This window comes from Kogia breviceps, chromosome 6 (assembly GCF_026419965.1).
Source record: "Kogia breviceps isolate mKogBre1 chromosome 6, mKogBre1 haplotype 1, whole genome shotgun sequence".
Classification (NCBI taxonomy): Eukaryota; Metazoa; Chordata; class Mammalia; order Artiodactyla; family Physeteridae; genus Kogia; species Kogia breviceps.
In genome coordinates, this window is record NC_081315.1 from 133,195,859 (window position 1) to 133,211,975 (window position 16,117).

The following is a 16,117-nucleotide window of genomic DNA, read 5'->3' on the forward strand; positions in this document are numbered from 1 at the left end:
CCTTATGTTTGAATAAACCTCCCACTGAAGCTGAAAGGAATCTTTTTTTTTTTTCCTATGCCATGATAACTATAACGGTTGGAAAATTTGGGGGGAATTGACATTTCTATTCCTTTTTATTTAACAGCAGGAAATCCTATATCATTATCCAGTATCTGATGCGTCTCAGAAACTTAAAAGTGTGAGAGGGATATTCCTCACACTCTGTGACATGTTGGAAAATGTAACTGGGACACAAGTTACTAGGTAATAATTGATTTTTATTTAGCTTTAATTCTCTTTCTCTCAAGTTCTTTACCTTAATTCTGACAAACAAAATACTAATACAGGTATCTGTTATACAAATATATTTGTATCTATAATGTAAATATTTATATGGCAGATATGATGTCTGCAGATATTTTGTTTCTCACCTAGGTTATTTCTACTAATCATCTATTTAAAATGTAAGTTCTGAGTACAGCTGTAGATCTGGATGTTTTGGACTTTAACAAAGTTGGATTAATGACTATACTTTAGAATTTCTTCATCAAGGCAGTCTCTCTTAAGCACAGCATTATAATGAGTTGGGGCTTTTTTATGACTTTATCTTGATTATTAACTTGCTTGACAATAGCTTTGTGGTTGGTAAGGATGGCTGAATACTGAATTTTTCATATAGTTCAAAATATTTTGTTCTGTTCTTAGAACAATGATAGAAAACACACAATACACATACACTTTAGGAAGCGTATTCAGAAGGCAGTGTCATCTGTGCAAGTTCACTCAGTGATGCATAAGCAAACTGGTGTTAAATAACTTTTTGAAAGTCGATTATAGAGCCACACATCCCATTCCATGTTGATTTATCAAGTCTTGACTTTGAAATATTATAGTTAACTTATGGAAAAAGGGGGCTCCAAGTTTTTGAGTTTTGTTTTTGCTTTATTTCATAAAATAGATCTATAGATTATAAACCATTTTTCTTCCTTAATATTTCAACAATTTTAGACTTTACCAAAAAAAAGTTTATCTCAAACTTTAAGAGCTCCTTAATATTGATAGAATATCAAATTGGATTTTCTAGGCTTTAATTTTTCTTTTACCATCTTCTGATTAAAATGACACCTCTAGGATTTTATTTTATTTTATTTGAAGTATATAGTTGGCTTACAATATCGTGTCAGTTTCAGGTGTACAGCACAGTGATTCAGTTATACACACACACACACACATATATATATATATTCTTTTTCAGATTCTTTTCCCTCTATAATAGGTAATTACAAAATATTGAGTATAGTTTCCTGTGCTATACAGTAGGTCCTTGTCTAGGATTTTAATAGATGGGATCTTCAAGATAACGGGAAAAATTTCCTTGTTTTTCTAAATGAAAGTGATGTTTAACTCTGGGACTTTTAGTATAGTGTATATAGAAAAGATTAGTTCATTTCAGAATACTAGTAACCGAGGCTCCATTTAGTCTATAAATTCACATTTATAAAAGCATGTGATAGGCCTTTAAAAAATTTTTTAATTGCTTTATTGAGACATAGTTCATATATCATACAATTCACCCACTTAAAGTGTACAATTCAGTGGTTTTTGTATATTCAAAGATATGTGAAACCTCACCAGAGTCGGTTTTAGAACATTTTTTTATCTCAAAGAGGAACCCTACACCTTTTAGCTATCAATGCACCTACCCCATCCCAAGCCCTAAGCAACCCCTAATCTACTTTCTGTCTCTATAGATTTCCCTATTCTGGACATTTCCTAAGAATGGAACTGAAATATGTCGTTATTTGTGACTAGCTTCTTTCACTTAGCATAATGTTTTTAAGGTTCAGGACTTATTTTTAATCTTATTAGTAAGAAAATGTGTTTAAGTTTCCCCATGTGGATTTTATTTTATTTTTCTCTGAAGTATAGATATTTTACTTCATATTTAGACCTTGTTAGCTAACATATGGGTTAGACATGTGGAAACCAGTAAATATACAGAGAAAAACATTTTTGTGAAAGAATATGAAAATAATTATTATTTCAGGGATTCCTTAGCAACATATCTTTTGTTGCATACACTGTTATAAAACTATAGTGAAATGAATTATGACTATAAAGGAGTCTAATATTTGTCTAAAAGTATATGCATTTTTAAAACTTTATTAAGGCAGAAGTAATATCCCTTTAAAAAAAATCTATTTAGCAATTCATATTTAAAATCCCACACACTTATCTACTGTAGTATATAGAAGGTACACTATATCCTAGGATTCAACAGATAAAGACCGATGGGTATATTTTAATTTCAAAGAAAACACTAAATATATATATTTTTTAAATTTTTTAAAATTATGTTTAATTTTAAAGTAGTTTTAAAAAGAAGTATCTGATCAGTTAAGAAAACATGAAAATATAAAAACAAATGGAAAAAATTAAAATTACCCCAAAGTCTACCACTCAAAGATAACCACCACAGATTCCACGAGGCAAAGGACTTGGCTGATCTTGTTCATATCTGTAACTCCAGGGCCCAGGCATGTAGTAAGTGCTCAGTAAATATTGCTAAATTAAATGATAACCTTTCACTTAATATTTTTCCATCTATTTTACAAAAATGGAATCATACTCTACCTACTGTATTGTAACGTTTTTTGTGTGGCAATATATCATTTAACATTTTCTCAAATCAATTAATGCTATTTAACGTTATATTTTTATTTTATCTTCTTCCCACCACCTACCCACACTATAAGAAGGAATCATGTTCTCTGTATTTCCATAGTTTATTATTGTATCTCTTTTTTAGAACACATTTGTTTTCCAACTTCATTGAAATATAATTGAAGTACAGTAAATTGCACATACGTAAAATGTATAATTTGATCATTTTTGACATTGGTATAGACCCTGAAACTATCACCATCCTGAATATAGTCATCACTCCAAACATTTCCTTGAGAATATATTTAAATCTGACTTATATTTTGGTTACTTGTTTACGTATCTGTGTCCCATACTGAATGATCATCTTTTGAGCTGGGACCACATCTTTGTTTCTTTGTAATCTCTTTTAGTAAATCATGTTCATAAATAGACAATCAGAAAAGATTTGTTAAATTAACACACTGGGATGGAAGCTTTCTTTTGAAAAGAAAATTGTATATAGTCAGTTAATGTTAGCAAAAGAATTTTAACATAGTTTTGCTGTAATGGGTCTACTTTTGTTTGACCTAGAGTTTTTTTGTGGGTTTTTATATTTCAGAATATGTTGTTGTTGTACAATTCCTTGCCTTTTCTGTGTGGTAGGTATGTGCCAAGAAATTTGCTGATTAAGCGTGCAGTTCTTAAATCATACCATATGTAATCTTTTATGAATGACTGTTTATAATTTTATGACATTTAAAGATGTTCTAATTTCATTTTGACTCTATTTCTTCTTAGCTCATCCCTTCTTTTAAATGGGAAACAAATTCATGTAGCTTATTGGAAAGAATCTGACAAGCTGTTGTTAATTGGCCTGCCTGCTGAGGAGTAAGTTGAGATTTTTGTTTACCTTAAAATCATTTCTAAAATACTGCTAACAAAGTCTGTTTCATTAAAATGATGACATTTTTGTCAAAGGTAAATTCAAGAAGTTTTACAGTTTAAAAGTTTGCTGCACTAGTATAATGGCTACCTGTGTTCATTTGGTATGAAGAGTTCAGAAAGGTACCAGGAAGGCCCAGCTAGACCAATTAGTAAGGGTGGAGGCCGTCAATACACTTTCCTCTGAGATATGGCCAGTACAGAGGTGGCCGAGAGATGAGCTTGTCCTCTGCTCTAACTTTTGACGGTATCGTGGTTTGGACTTTGCATGTTTACAGTTTTTTACTGTTGGTGATTTTAGAGAATTAAGGGTCAACAGAGAGGTGTTTTGCCTCAACGTTGAGCACCTTTGACCAAATAATGAATATTTATCTTTAAAGTGACTTCTCTAATGGTATGTCTTATCTTATCATGGTCTCCTTCTTAACTTTTTTGCAAGTATTTTGAAAGATGTCTTATTTTAATAGTTGGAGGTAAGAGCAGGGCTGACCATTTATATATCTGGTAGAAGTGAGTTACTAAATCCAGCCCACACTCAAGGGGAAGAGTATCAAACAATTGTGGGCTTGTTTTAACACCACAAAGAGGAATTCCAAAGGAGGCTGCAGTGAAAAATATCAAAATTATTATGTTTTAAAGTGGTCTTTAATTTTGGACAGAAAGCGATATGATCTCTCATAAATGTGGGATTCAAAACTTTTAACATGAGGGGATAGTGGTGCCATTATATACGTTAAATGATAGCTCTCTTTTACCAGCTAATGTGCATTTTTCTGTCTAAAATCCCTGCTCGGAGACTGCCCTATGCCAATGGGTTGGATCGTGAAAAACTGAGTTGTTTTGAAAGAACAAGAATCGGAGAACATCCAGCATAAGATACTTTAGGGTGTGATGGAAGGGTGAAACATCTGCCTTTGGACTTTCATAGTAGCCCAAAAGGCAAAAGACAAGACACAGATAATACAATGGTGAGATAAGGTAGTGTGGGCAGTTAGACAGCAGAGAGGAAGGCCCCGCTAAGGAACTGAGCAGAGGCTGCTTCCCCACTTTCTGATGCCACCAGACAGATGACTTAGGCAGACAGAGACAGTTTCCAGGAGAGGTTTTACACTGAAGCCAGAAAAGGACTGTCACTGCTGAGCTCTGGGTCCAGGTTATGCTTGTGCTGGTTAGGGGATGCTCTAGCCAATTTCTCAACCTTTGTTACCGGGGTGGGAGTGGGGAGGCGGGATCTTCCCTAAATACTTATGTCATCCCTGTCCTAGAGAACTTGGCTTGTTAAGTTGGAATGAATTCGAAGGTCCTCCTCCTTCTCTATCCTGAGCTTCAGGCCAGAAATAGCCCTAGCCACCTCTTTACCCAGTTCTCTTACTTTCATAGCCACCACCCCGTACCAAACTCTTTTCCTCATTGCATCTTGTTTCACATGACTGTGAAAGGTAGTTATTATTATTCTCCTTTGTTTAGGCTGGGAGACAGAATATTGAGAGGTCATGCACAAGCACCTCCTCAGTGTCAATTTATATGTCTCTGTATCTCCAGCATCGTACAGATGGTTTGTATTTGAACTCTGGCAGCCCTGGGATTGTTTTTCCCTTGTCTGTCTTAACGCCACAGTCTGTCCTTTCTTTCTTCACCACTGTGCCTTTTACAAGCAAGATGAGAAAAGTGTCGCCCCACCCAGGATACGGCGGAGCAGATACTCCAGGAACATGTGTTTTCATGGGGGGAGATCATCTTCCTGTGACAGCTGCAGCCAATAGCGGGGACCTAACCAGGAAGACCGTGAGGCAGTGGAGAGAGTAACCTTGGAGCTAAGGAAATGAATGCCCTCCAGCCGGTTCTGTTCCCTGGGTGTGCCTGCAGAAGTTGCTTAACTTCTTAAACCTCAGTTATACCCACTGGTATAATGGGAATAAAAGACCTGCTTTGTAAAATTCTTACAAGGCTTCAATGAGAAAATGTTAAGTTCATTTCTTTCCTTTCTCCTACTTTCTTTCCTTTCTCTTTCATTTAGGGGTGTCTTTTTGTCACAAGAATTAGAAGTTAAGTTGAGATCTGGGTATTACTGGAAAGTGTCAAGAATTGTAACATTTCGGGCTTCCCTGGTGGCGCAGTGGTTGAGAGTCCGCCTGCCGATGCAGGGGACACGGGTTCGTGCCCCGGTCCGGGAAGATCCCACGTGCCGCGGAGCGGCTGGACCCGTGAGCCGTGGCCGCTGCGCATGCGCGTCTGGAGCCTGTGCTCCGCAACGGGAGAGGCCACCGCAGTGAGAGGCCCGCGTACCGCAAAAAAAAAAAAAAAAAAAAAAGAATTATAACATTTCTTTCTAGAGGCCCAGGTACTGAACCAGCTGCTTTATATGCATTAATTCTATTTAATCCTCAGAATGAACCTGAGAAGGCTTAGTGATTATGGTCCCATTTTACACATAAAGGATATTGAACCCTGAGGGGGTTAACTAATCTCCATATAGATGGTGATATAAAAGTGCCTACTTGACCCATGTTAGAACCCCAGATCTAGACGTCAAACTCTTTAATTGCTAATGCAGGAAACAACCATTATACACAGCTATACTCACAGTTAACACACATGCTTTTCATATTCTTTACATATAAAATGTAAAGATGATCTGCTTTTATATTATGAATCAATTGATTATGTTATAAATGAACAGATGTATTTTTGCTTCTTTTTAGAGTTCCTCTTCCTCAGCTAAGGAATATGATTGAAGATGTTGCCCAAACCTTAAAATTTATGTATGGTTCTTTAGATAGGTAAGTACTTCTTTGAATTGAACCTCAAGTTTTAAGTATATGATTCTAAATCACTTTTTTGCACTTAATAGTGTTCCTTGGCTGTCAAGTTAGTTGTTTGGGTATTTTCTTCTTATTATTATTTTCTCATCCTTCATGACTGGCTTTTATTTTACAGCTCTAGGCAGTTTTTCATTGGATCCATTGCTTTTTCTCTTTTGGTCTCATATGTTACTTTTGTGAAATAGTGATGTAACTGCAATTATATTGTGATTTGATGTATTTTTATACGGGCAAATGTAAGAGCATTTCTTCAGAACAGATACAGAAAAGAGTAAGAAGTTTTTTGTGTTTTCCTCTGATTATAACATTGTGAAATTCACTATCCTAAAATGTGATACTTTTTCCTTAAAAAAAATTTTTAGTAAAAAAAAATGTATGTGCTATTAAAATAAATAGGGCTTCCCTGGTGGTGCAGTGGTTAGGAGTCCACCTGCCGAGGCAGGGGACACGGGTTCGTGCCCCGGTCCGGGGGGATCCCGCGTGCTGCGGAGCAGCTGGGCCCGTGGGCCATGGCCACTGGGCCTGTGCGTCCAGAGCCTGTGCTCCGCAGCAGGAGGGGCTGCAGCGGTGAGAGGCCCGCGTACCACAAAAAAAATAAATAAATAAAAAATAAAATAAATAAAAGACATGGTAGAGAAGGTAGTTGTCTATTTAGTTTCATGTATATTCTTCCATCTATTTTCTATATAATATGAATATACATACTCTTTTTTTACCATGTGGGCTCATATTATACATAGTTTTCTGCTTCTTGCTTTGTGTTTATAAATTTTTTAATATAAATTTATTTATTTATTTTATTTTTATTTTTGGCTGCCTTGGGTCTTCGTTGGCTGCACGTGGGCTTTCTCTAGTTGCGGCGAGCAGGGGCTCCTCTTCTTTGCAGTGCGCGAGCTTCTCACTGTGGTGGCTTCTGTTTGTTGCAGAGCATGGGCTCTAGGCACGCCGGCTTCAGTAACTGTGGCTCGCGGGCTCAGTAGTTGTGACTTGCGGGCTCTAGAGTGCAGGCTCAGTAGTTGTGGCTCACGGGCTTAGTTGCTCCGCGGCACGTGGGATCTTCCCGGACCAGGGCTCGAACCCGTGTCCCCTGCATTGGCAGGCGGATTCTTAACCGCTGCACCACCAGGGAAGCCCTGCTTCTTGCTTTTTTAACCTTGCAGTATGTGATGTATCTTTCTTGACCTGAAAGAGGAAATTTGGGGTAACCATTTAATATTTGAACATGTAAAATTATGGATGGAAAATGGATGTTTGTAAGTCCCAGTACTTCAGAGGGCTAAAATGATGCCTTTGCTTTCAAAGCCTTAAGAGTATATCAATATAAAAATTCAAAGACAGGTTATACGTTTTTCCAAACCATAGTAGTATCAGATCTCTGTTTATCTAGAGGGGATCTTTATTGTCACTGTTCTCAAAACTGCCTAAAGGAATTTTTTATGATGATGCCATCTGGGAAAATTGTCTAAGTTGCAGTATTTTCCTCCAGGAAAACACAGACACCTCCCTCTCAAACCCAATTACTTATTAGCATTTTCCAACTGTGTGAACTACAAAAGACTGGGCAGCCATATACCGTGCTTTTTTTACCTTTTACTGATAAGAAAAATGTTACCCAGTGAAGAGTATAAACTCTTAAGGTGGTTATAAACTACCTCCTTAAATTTATACTAGATGAGCAAACCTTGCTATGTTTTGCCCTTATTGAAGCTTTCTATTTTCATAAAACTAGAGGTAATCAAAGATTAAATTCCTGTAATGAATTCTGTATGTGAAGATAAAGCAATTGGAGTTGTTCTGCAAATACCAATGGAGTAGGTTGGGAGCTGAGGGACTCTTAATTTCTCTGAATTTCATTTTGAAATTTAGCTTCCATTGATTTGGAAGTATCTCCAAGTTGACAGAAAATTTAAGTAGTTTCTTCTTGCCTAGGTGGGAATTTGAAAGGCAAACTAAGATAATAAACGTAAAAGATCCACTGAGTTCTTAAAACCAAGAAGCAGTATGGATCCAAGATATTGTTAACAGTCATTTTGCAATATTTTTTTAATCACAAGGTTTTTTTCTGATTATGAAAGATATTAAAGGCCATTGTGAAAAATTATGAAAAGACTAAAATGTCCAAAAACTTAAATTATCTTTATCAAGCTGTGAGCTGGTTAGTTCCCTGTGAGCCACAGAAAACTGATTATACATTAATACAGTTTAGTGTTGGGATCAAAGTAAAGATATAAGTATCCTTCATCATTCCCAGCCAATCCATCAGCAAATCCTAACCAGTCTGTGTCCAAAACACATCTCAAATCCATCCATTTCTCCCCATCTTCACTATTACCCTGTCCACCGCCATCTCTCACTACTACAGTAGCTTCCTGATTTCCTTGCCTCCCTTCTTGCCTCTTTAATTTCCAAAGTTACAGTGATCTTTCTACATGATTATCTGGCTCCCACCTACCTTTCTGATTTCAGATCTGTATTGTTCTGTGGGCACCCTCGCCAAACTTGTTCCCACCCTGGGCTTTTGCACTCTTCCCTCTCATTAGACCTTCTTGACATCAGGATCTCAGCTTAAATGCCCCATTCTCAAGAGACCCTTCCCTAACCATTTGATCCAAAAGAGCCAACCAGTCACCTGTTCTCTGCTTAGTCTTTTGTACAAGTTCTCTGCTTAGTCTTGTTCTCTGCTTAGTCTTTTGTACAAGTTCATGCTTTTACTTTTTGTTCATTTGTTGTCATTCTCCAGTAGAATGTGAGCTCCATGGGAGCAGAGACCTTGTCTTTTGTCTTGATATTTTTACCGCTCTACTTCCATCAATGAGAATAGTTCCTGAAACATAGTAGGCACTCAAGTAATTAGTTGAATGAATCGGTGACTATTATTCTGACATATTAATGGTGTACATACCAGTTATTGTGTTATCCAGTAGTTTATACCAGTGAATGGCTGTAGGTAATACTATATGCTACTTTTACATGGCTAAAACCAAGTTGTCTTTTTTTTTTTTCAAGAGTTTTTAAATAGTTATGCCTTCATTACTGAAGAGGGGAGGAAATAGGCTAATTATATATTTACTGTATACCAGTAAGTAATCAGCATAATAAGTACTTACTGTGTACTTTGCATGAGAGTTAGATTGTATTATCCCCATTTTTACAGAGTTGGGACCAAAGTTCAGAGAAAGGTTAAATGATTTCCCTGAGAGATCTACCTAGTAAAAGCAGTGATAAGATTCAAAGTCTGATCTGTTCTATTACAAAACTCAAAATCTCTTTGTTATCCTGTGTTGCCGGAAAGATACTGGGAGTTGTAAATGGTTGAGAGATAGTCAGAGGTAAAAGCCAGTTACATTTTTTGCAAAAAGGGAACTTCAGCCCATTCTGTTATAGATATACCACTTGTGTTAGCCCATGGTACCATCTGCCCTATGGTAGATGAGAATAGGCTTTAGGGTAAAAAGTATTGACAGGGTGAATTTCTTAACACACTCCATCAGTAACATAGCAGTAATTCTTACTAAGGGAGGAGAAGTAAGGAAGAGAACCTATGTAGTTAGGAAAGATCCAGTCCCCTTAGGAGCGTACAAGCAATGACTACAACTTCTGTATGTTGTTCTAACTTTACAGCTCTTGTTTTTTCAGTGCCTTTTGCCAGGTTGAGAATGTTCCTCGTTTGGATCACTTTTTCAGCTTGTTCTTTCAAAGAGCACTTCAGCCTGCTAAACTACATTCCAGCGCCAGTTCCAGTGCACAACAATATGATGCTTCCAGTGCAGTACTTTTAGACAATCTCCCTGGAGTTCGGTGGCTCACACTTCCACAAGATATTAAGGTAATCTTAGGTGTCATAAATAAGAATCAGAGCTAGTTGCCTTATATTCATTATCTTCTCTCTCTCTCTTTTTTTTTTCTTAGGCTTTTTGTTATTTTCAGGGTTATGGGTAAGAGTTAAAGGGGCAATTGGTTGATAAGGTAGGAGGTTCAGTGCAGTGAACTTTTTCTTTCTAAATAGAAATTAGCTCTCTCATCTTACTTTAACATTTAAGCTTTGTTCAAACTTGGAATACTTTTCAGAAATCGTAATTATATGGTGTGTCTTACTTTTGAATTTTGTGATTTAGATTTTATAAGGCAGGGTCATTGAGTTAGGTAGATGAAATGACTGGCTAACAAATTAATAATAGCAAAATCTTTGTTTACATGAACATTTGTAATTAGCTTTTGCCCTGTGCCAGAGATAGCTCACTAAAGGTAAGATTCATGATGGTTAAACATTATCAATGAGACTCTAGTCATTTCTGTACATCCAAAATAACTTTACTGTTGAATGATTGAAAAGCTCATTTCAGACATTTTCATCAACAATAATGTATTTAGCCACAGCATTTTTAATAGTATTAATGAGGCTCTATGCCATAGCATTTCCCTGCCCATGAAGAAACCCAGGTTATGTTGTAGTAATATCCCAATTCAAGATTCTGCTCTTCGTGGAATTCTACAATATATGATCAAACAAATGCCTTTTGAAGTTTAATAATAATTTAAACAGATATATTAGTCCCTTTGCTCAGTTTCATCATCTGTAAAATGGGAACAATAATACTACCTGCTTCATAAAGAAGTTATGAGTTATCACACATAAAATGCTTAGAATCGTGCCTGGCACTTTGCAGTTGTAATTATAGCTGTGAGAGTACTATTATATAATGCTTATTTGGAGGGAGTTGAGGGGTTAAAGCATATTTAAAGGAAACTTTACCTTCTTGTATTCTTTTTTTGTCCTTGCCTTTGTCAACTGCCCCCTGCTGCATTTTGTATCTCAGGCCAATGATTATCATTTTCCTAAATCATATAAAAACTAAAAAGTATGAGATAAAACTAAAAGTGCGAGATATGTAATTCTACTCCCATCAGTGTTTTCATAAGACATCATAAGTGTTCAAAATAGACAGAATTTAACTAGATAACCTCATGTTTAAGATAGAAAGATGCTGTTTCCACAGTCTGTCTCATGCCCATTCTGGGGTCTCTTTCTTCTGAAAGCCGCAAGGCCGCTTTTCGTGAGTCAGAGTCGCCATCTCATGAGGCCTGTCGGTCTGGTCTTGCCCAAGTTCTTTCCCGTCTCAGAATCTCTTCACTACAGAAATCTCTTCCCTCAAAATATATAGTCTTTTCTGTGAGATTAGAGGTACTTAATGTTTTTAGGGGCAAAGTCTTTAGACTTTGGATATATTAAGATTAAATATTATTTTCCTTCTAAGAGTTCTTGTTTAAGACATTTAAAATATAGCCTATTTTGGTCTTATAAATTCCATGTGAAGGCTACCTCCTGTATTCAGATTTCTTTTTTATTGGCGTTTTTTTTCCCCTTAATTTGACATATATTTGATTAAAAGGATTGTATGCTTTTATTTCAACCTAAAAGAATATCAATCTGAGAAATCACTGTGTGAATTCTACTTATATATTTTTTTAATCTTTTGACTTAAATCATACCTGTTGCTTATCTCACCAAAGCTCTGGTTGTCCTTGTCCTTGTTGAGTTGGACACTCCTGTATGCAGATCTGCCTTCATTGTGCCAGGTACTCAGGTTTGTGCTGTGCTTTGGGAATCCAGAAAAGTCCTCTGGATGCTCACAGTTTAGTTGCGTAGGTGGAATTAATACACGGGAAACAATGAGGATATAGCTTAGATATTTTCTATATTTTGTATTCTGGTTAAGAGAATTAAGAACAATATTTTTGCAAAGAGATAGATACCTTCTGATAAAGTGATCTAAAAGTCTCTGATGAATGTAAAGTTTAAAATACATAATAACCCTTAAAGTTTTTGTTTTTGTTTTACCAGCAAACTCAAAGAACTCGTACACTTTCCTTTTGCCTTTGAGATTTCTTACTGTGTGAAAAATAGTAGGGTTTATTGACTATATATATTCTAATGGAAAATATTAAGGAATTGTATGCCTTGAGAAATCTAGTTAAAAACATATGTGTGTGTAAGGTAACTTGTGCCTGGTAAATTGTAGGTGGAAATAGTTGTTTTTAACTTGGAGAAAAATGTACTTGTTCTGAGTTTAGTATATGATGAAGTCACACTTCCGTTTTCTTTCCCAGAGAACTTCCTTATTTTGTTTGTTTGTCAGGTTTTTAAAAAAATAATTTTTCCTAAGATACACTGGAATAATAAAGAGAAAAGATATTTTACTTTTTCTCTTAAGGAATATGAAGAAGCAATTATAGTAACCTTGTATATTAGCCTGTAGAGTTCAGTAGCAGGAATAGCAACCTGTTAAACATTAATGTCTCTGAGATCAGAAATCACAAGTAGGTAATTTTCTTTTTGTCCTGTAGTCTTTCACAAGGGAAACTATAGCCACAAAAAGGAGAACATGAAGTATTTGCTAGATGCAGAAAAAAGTAGGTCACAAATGAGTCATAAGTCATACCATATGAAAAGCATTGAAAGGCATGACTAATGTTTCCACAGCTTTTGTGGTCTCAGTAAGACACATTTGTGAAACAGTCCTGCAGAAAGTGCCTTGGCCTTAAAAAACAAAACAAGGATTATTTTTCACAAATACCGTATGTGTTACAAGCTTCAACTGTCAGTAGTTTCCAATTTATAAATATGCATTACAGATTAAACTGCAGATTAAATTTATTCTGTTTTTAAATTTTGAATGCTTCAGGGAGGGACAAATACATGAAAGAGTTCAGGCAAATTCCATAGAAACAAAAGCTAAATCCTAAGTAAGAGATTTTTCTAATAACTCTGTAGGGTGGTTAAACTATGCCAGATTCCAGGGGAAAACTTGCCTTCATGATTTAATCAGTGAATAAAGATTAACAGTCTTTTTATACAGCACATAGCAGGGAGACAGGGAAGAATGTTGGATTCTTGGATTTTCCAAGAATCCAACTGTTGAAAAATATATAGGAAATAGAAAAATTAAAACAATTCATAGTAGACTGGCTACATTCAGATTGACTTTTTTTCCTCTTAAGATTTTTTAAATGTTTAAAATTTGTCTAACAGAACTGTAAAGCAGCTTTTTAACCTCATAAATTAGTTTGCATTGAGTACAGAGTGAAGCCCATTTTGCAATCATTGAGATTTAATTGAAAAATGCTTATAGGTTAAAATACATTAATATTTTTTTTTTGTAATCACAAAGCTTAAAAGCAAGATGTTCCATTTGGGGACATTTCTTTTTTCTTTTTTTTCTTTTTTTTTTTTTTTTTTTGCGGTATGCGGGCCTCTCACTGTTGTGGCCTCTCCCGTTGCGGAGCACAGGCTCCGGACGCACAGGCCCAGCGGCCATGGCTCACGGGCCCAGCCGCTCCGCGGCACGCGGGATCCTCCCGGACCGGGGCACGAACCCGTGTCCCCTGCATCGGCAGGCGGACTCTCAACCACTGTGCCACCAGGGAAGCCCCTGGGGACATTTCTTAAATAACACAAAGGAGAGAGAGATATTTATTCAATTCTTCAAGTAATTATTAAGCAATTTTATATGGTCATTATTTAAAAGTAAGTAATATGAGTTAAATGTTTGTGTTACTCTTTTTTTTTTCCTCACATAGGTGGAATTAGACACAGCATTGAGTGACTTGGAGGCTGCAGATTTTGCAGAACTGGTAAGAGAAGCAGTAGATTTTAGGAAAGGTTCACTGTTGATTTCTTGTTTTGTAAATCAGTTATTATTCTAAGTACTTTCCAAGGGGGCCTGTAATAATCTTGGAATACATAACATTAGGTTTCTATATTGAAATGGACAAAATCTATTTTGCTTGCCTTAATATTTTCTGTTCAGTTAAAAATATTTGTTACGTAATGTATACGTAATGATTAATTACATTAGTATCGTTTGGAACTGGGCTTTGAGAGAAAGGATACACAGGTAATATTGGCTGGTAGTATGGTTTTTAATCTTTTTAAAAAACTATTGATATATTTCCTAGCTCTGTCCACTAGAGCACCACTATCACCCAGGCCATCGTGTATAAATAATATTTCTTGCTAAAGGGAACCAAGACTCCTATGAGAAATGACTGAATCCAGATTTAGGGCTGACAGTGTACAAGATAAGCCTGGCAACATCTTGTTATATGAGACATCCAGGAAGCTTTCAAAAAGTACTAGGGTTAATTTAGGGTTCAAGTAATCAGGAGACACCTTGAAGAGCCTCCCTCTTGAGCATCTATAAGGACAATAACTGCATTGGATCGAAGCACATCAGATATGTCTAAGTCCATGAGTTCATAATGGTACTAAAGAAAAAAAGAAAGTTCTTGGTCAACTTTGGAGGATGCTAAGGAACTAATTCATTATTGTGAAAACTGGTAATTAAGGAGAGAGAATCAAACATTTATCTGCCTTTCCTATCTGAACCATACCTCAAGGTTAACAAATAGAGATGAGGGGGAGTTTCTCTTTATGGAAGTGGTCTACCTAACATATCAAGAAAGAATGACAGAATTGGAATACCATCATTTTTCAGTTCCCCTCAGTGAGTTAAAGGATCTAAGCAATGATCATCAGTAGCTGTTAACATCACAAAAAGAAAGTCAGCCAGATAGTAAGTGGTTCCTGATGGAAGCACACAAACCACCTATGAAATATACCTGATCATGCCTTCAGGTCTAACTACCAGTTTACAGGAAATACAGGGGGAGAGGGACATGTTAAATGACCCCATTTGGTGGAGGAGGATTGCAGTAAGCAAAATTCAGACTCCACACAACAGGACGGTTTCTTCAACAAATAAATTTGTTGAAGAAGGTGAGGGGGTGGGCGTGGGGTTAGGAGAAGCTGAGAGAGACCTATCAGTCATAAGAGACTCAAGAAACATATCAACCAATTTCAGTGTATGGACCTTACTTGGATCCTGATTCAAGCGAGCAAAAATTTTTAAAACATCTATGAGACAATCAAGGAAATGAAAACACTTAACTAGATATTAGGTGGGAATAATTCTCTAGATGTGGTAATGATATTATGTTTATGTATTTTTTTTAAGTCCTTCTGTTTTAGAGATGCATTCTAAAGTATTTACAGATGAAATGATATAACATCTGGGATTGATTTTGAAATAATTCACCAGGGAGAGGCAAGAAGGAGAGAGGGGATAGAGATGAGACAAGATGAGCTAGGTACCGGTCATTGTTTAAGCTGGGTGTTGATGAGCACATAGGAGCTAATTATACTATTCTGTTTTTGTATATGCTAAAATTTTCAGTAATAAAAGCCTTTAAAAAGTAAATGAGGGCTTCCCTGGTGGCGCAGTGGTTGAGAGTCCGCCTGCCGATGCAGGGGACGCGGGTTCGTGCCCCGGTCCGGGAAGATCCCACGTGCCGCGAAGCGGCTGGGCCCGTGAGCTGTGGCCACTGAGCCTGCGCGTCCGGAGCCTGTGCTCCGCAACGGGAGAGGCCACAACAGTGAGAGGCCCGCGTACCACAAAAGAAAAAAAAAAAAAAAAAGTTGATAAATTGAGAATGTAAAATGATACATTTACTTTGGAAAACAGTTTAGCAGTTTCTTAACAGCCTAAACATACACCTACCATATAATTCTGCCTTTCTATTCCTATCTAATTACCCAAGAGAAATGAAAGCTGTGTCAGTACAAAGACCTGTAAGCAAATGTTCATAACAGCTTCATTTTTAATAGCCAGAGACTATTCACATAACTCAGATGTCCATCAACAGGTGAATAGACAAAACAAATTGTG

The 16,117-nt window shown here is 36.5% G+C and overlaps 1 protein-coding gene across 3 annotated transcripts in view; it reads left to right on the plus strand.

The window, feature by feature from the left end:
* The window catches only part of INTU (inturned planar cell polarity protein), an 83,410-nt gene that overhangs the window by 49,487 nt on the left and 17,806 nt on the right, over positions 1–16,117 (plus strand). For all 3 annotated transcript variants that reach the window (XM_067036638.1, XM_059066344.2, XM_067036639.1), the window contains exons 5-9: positions 128–246; positions 3,427–3,516; positions 6,273–6,350; positions 10,029–10,218; positions 13,971–14,024. In XM_067036638.1, the coding sequence (XP_066892739.1) occupies positions 128–246; positions 3,427–3,516; positions 6,273–6,350; positions 10,029–10,218; positions 13,971–14,024 (531 nt within the window). The remainder of the gene's footprint in view (positions 1–127; positions 247–3,426; positions 3,517–6,272; positions 6,351–10,028; positions 10,219–13,970; positions 14,025–16,117) is intronic.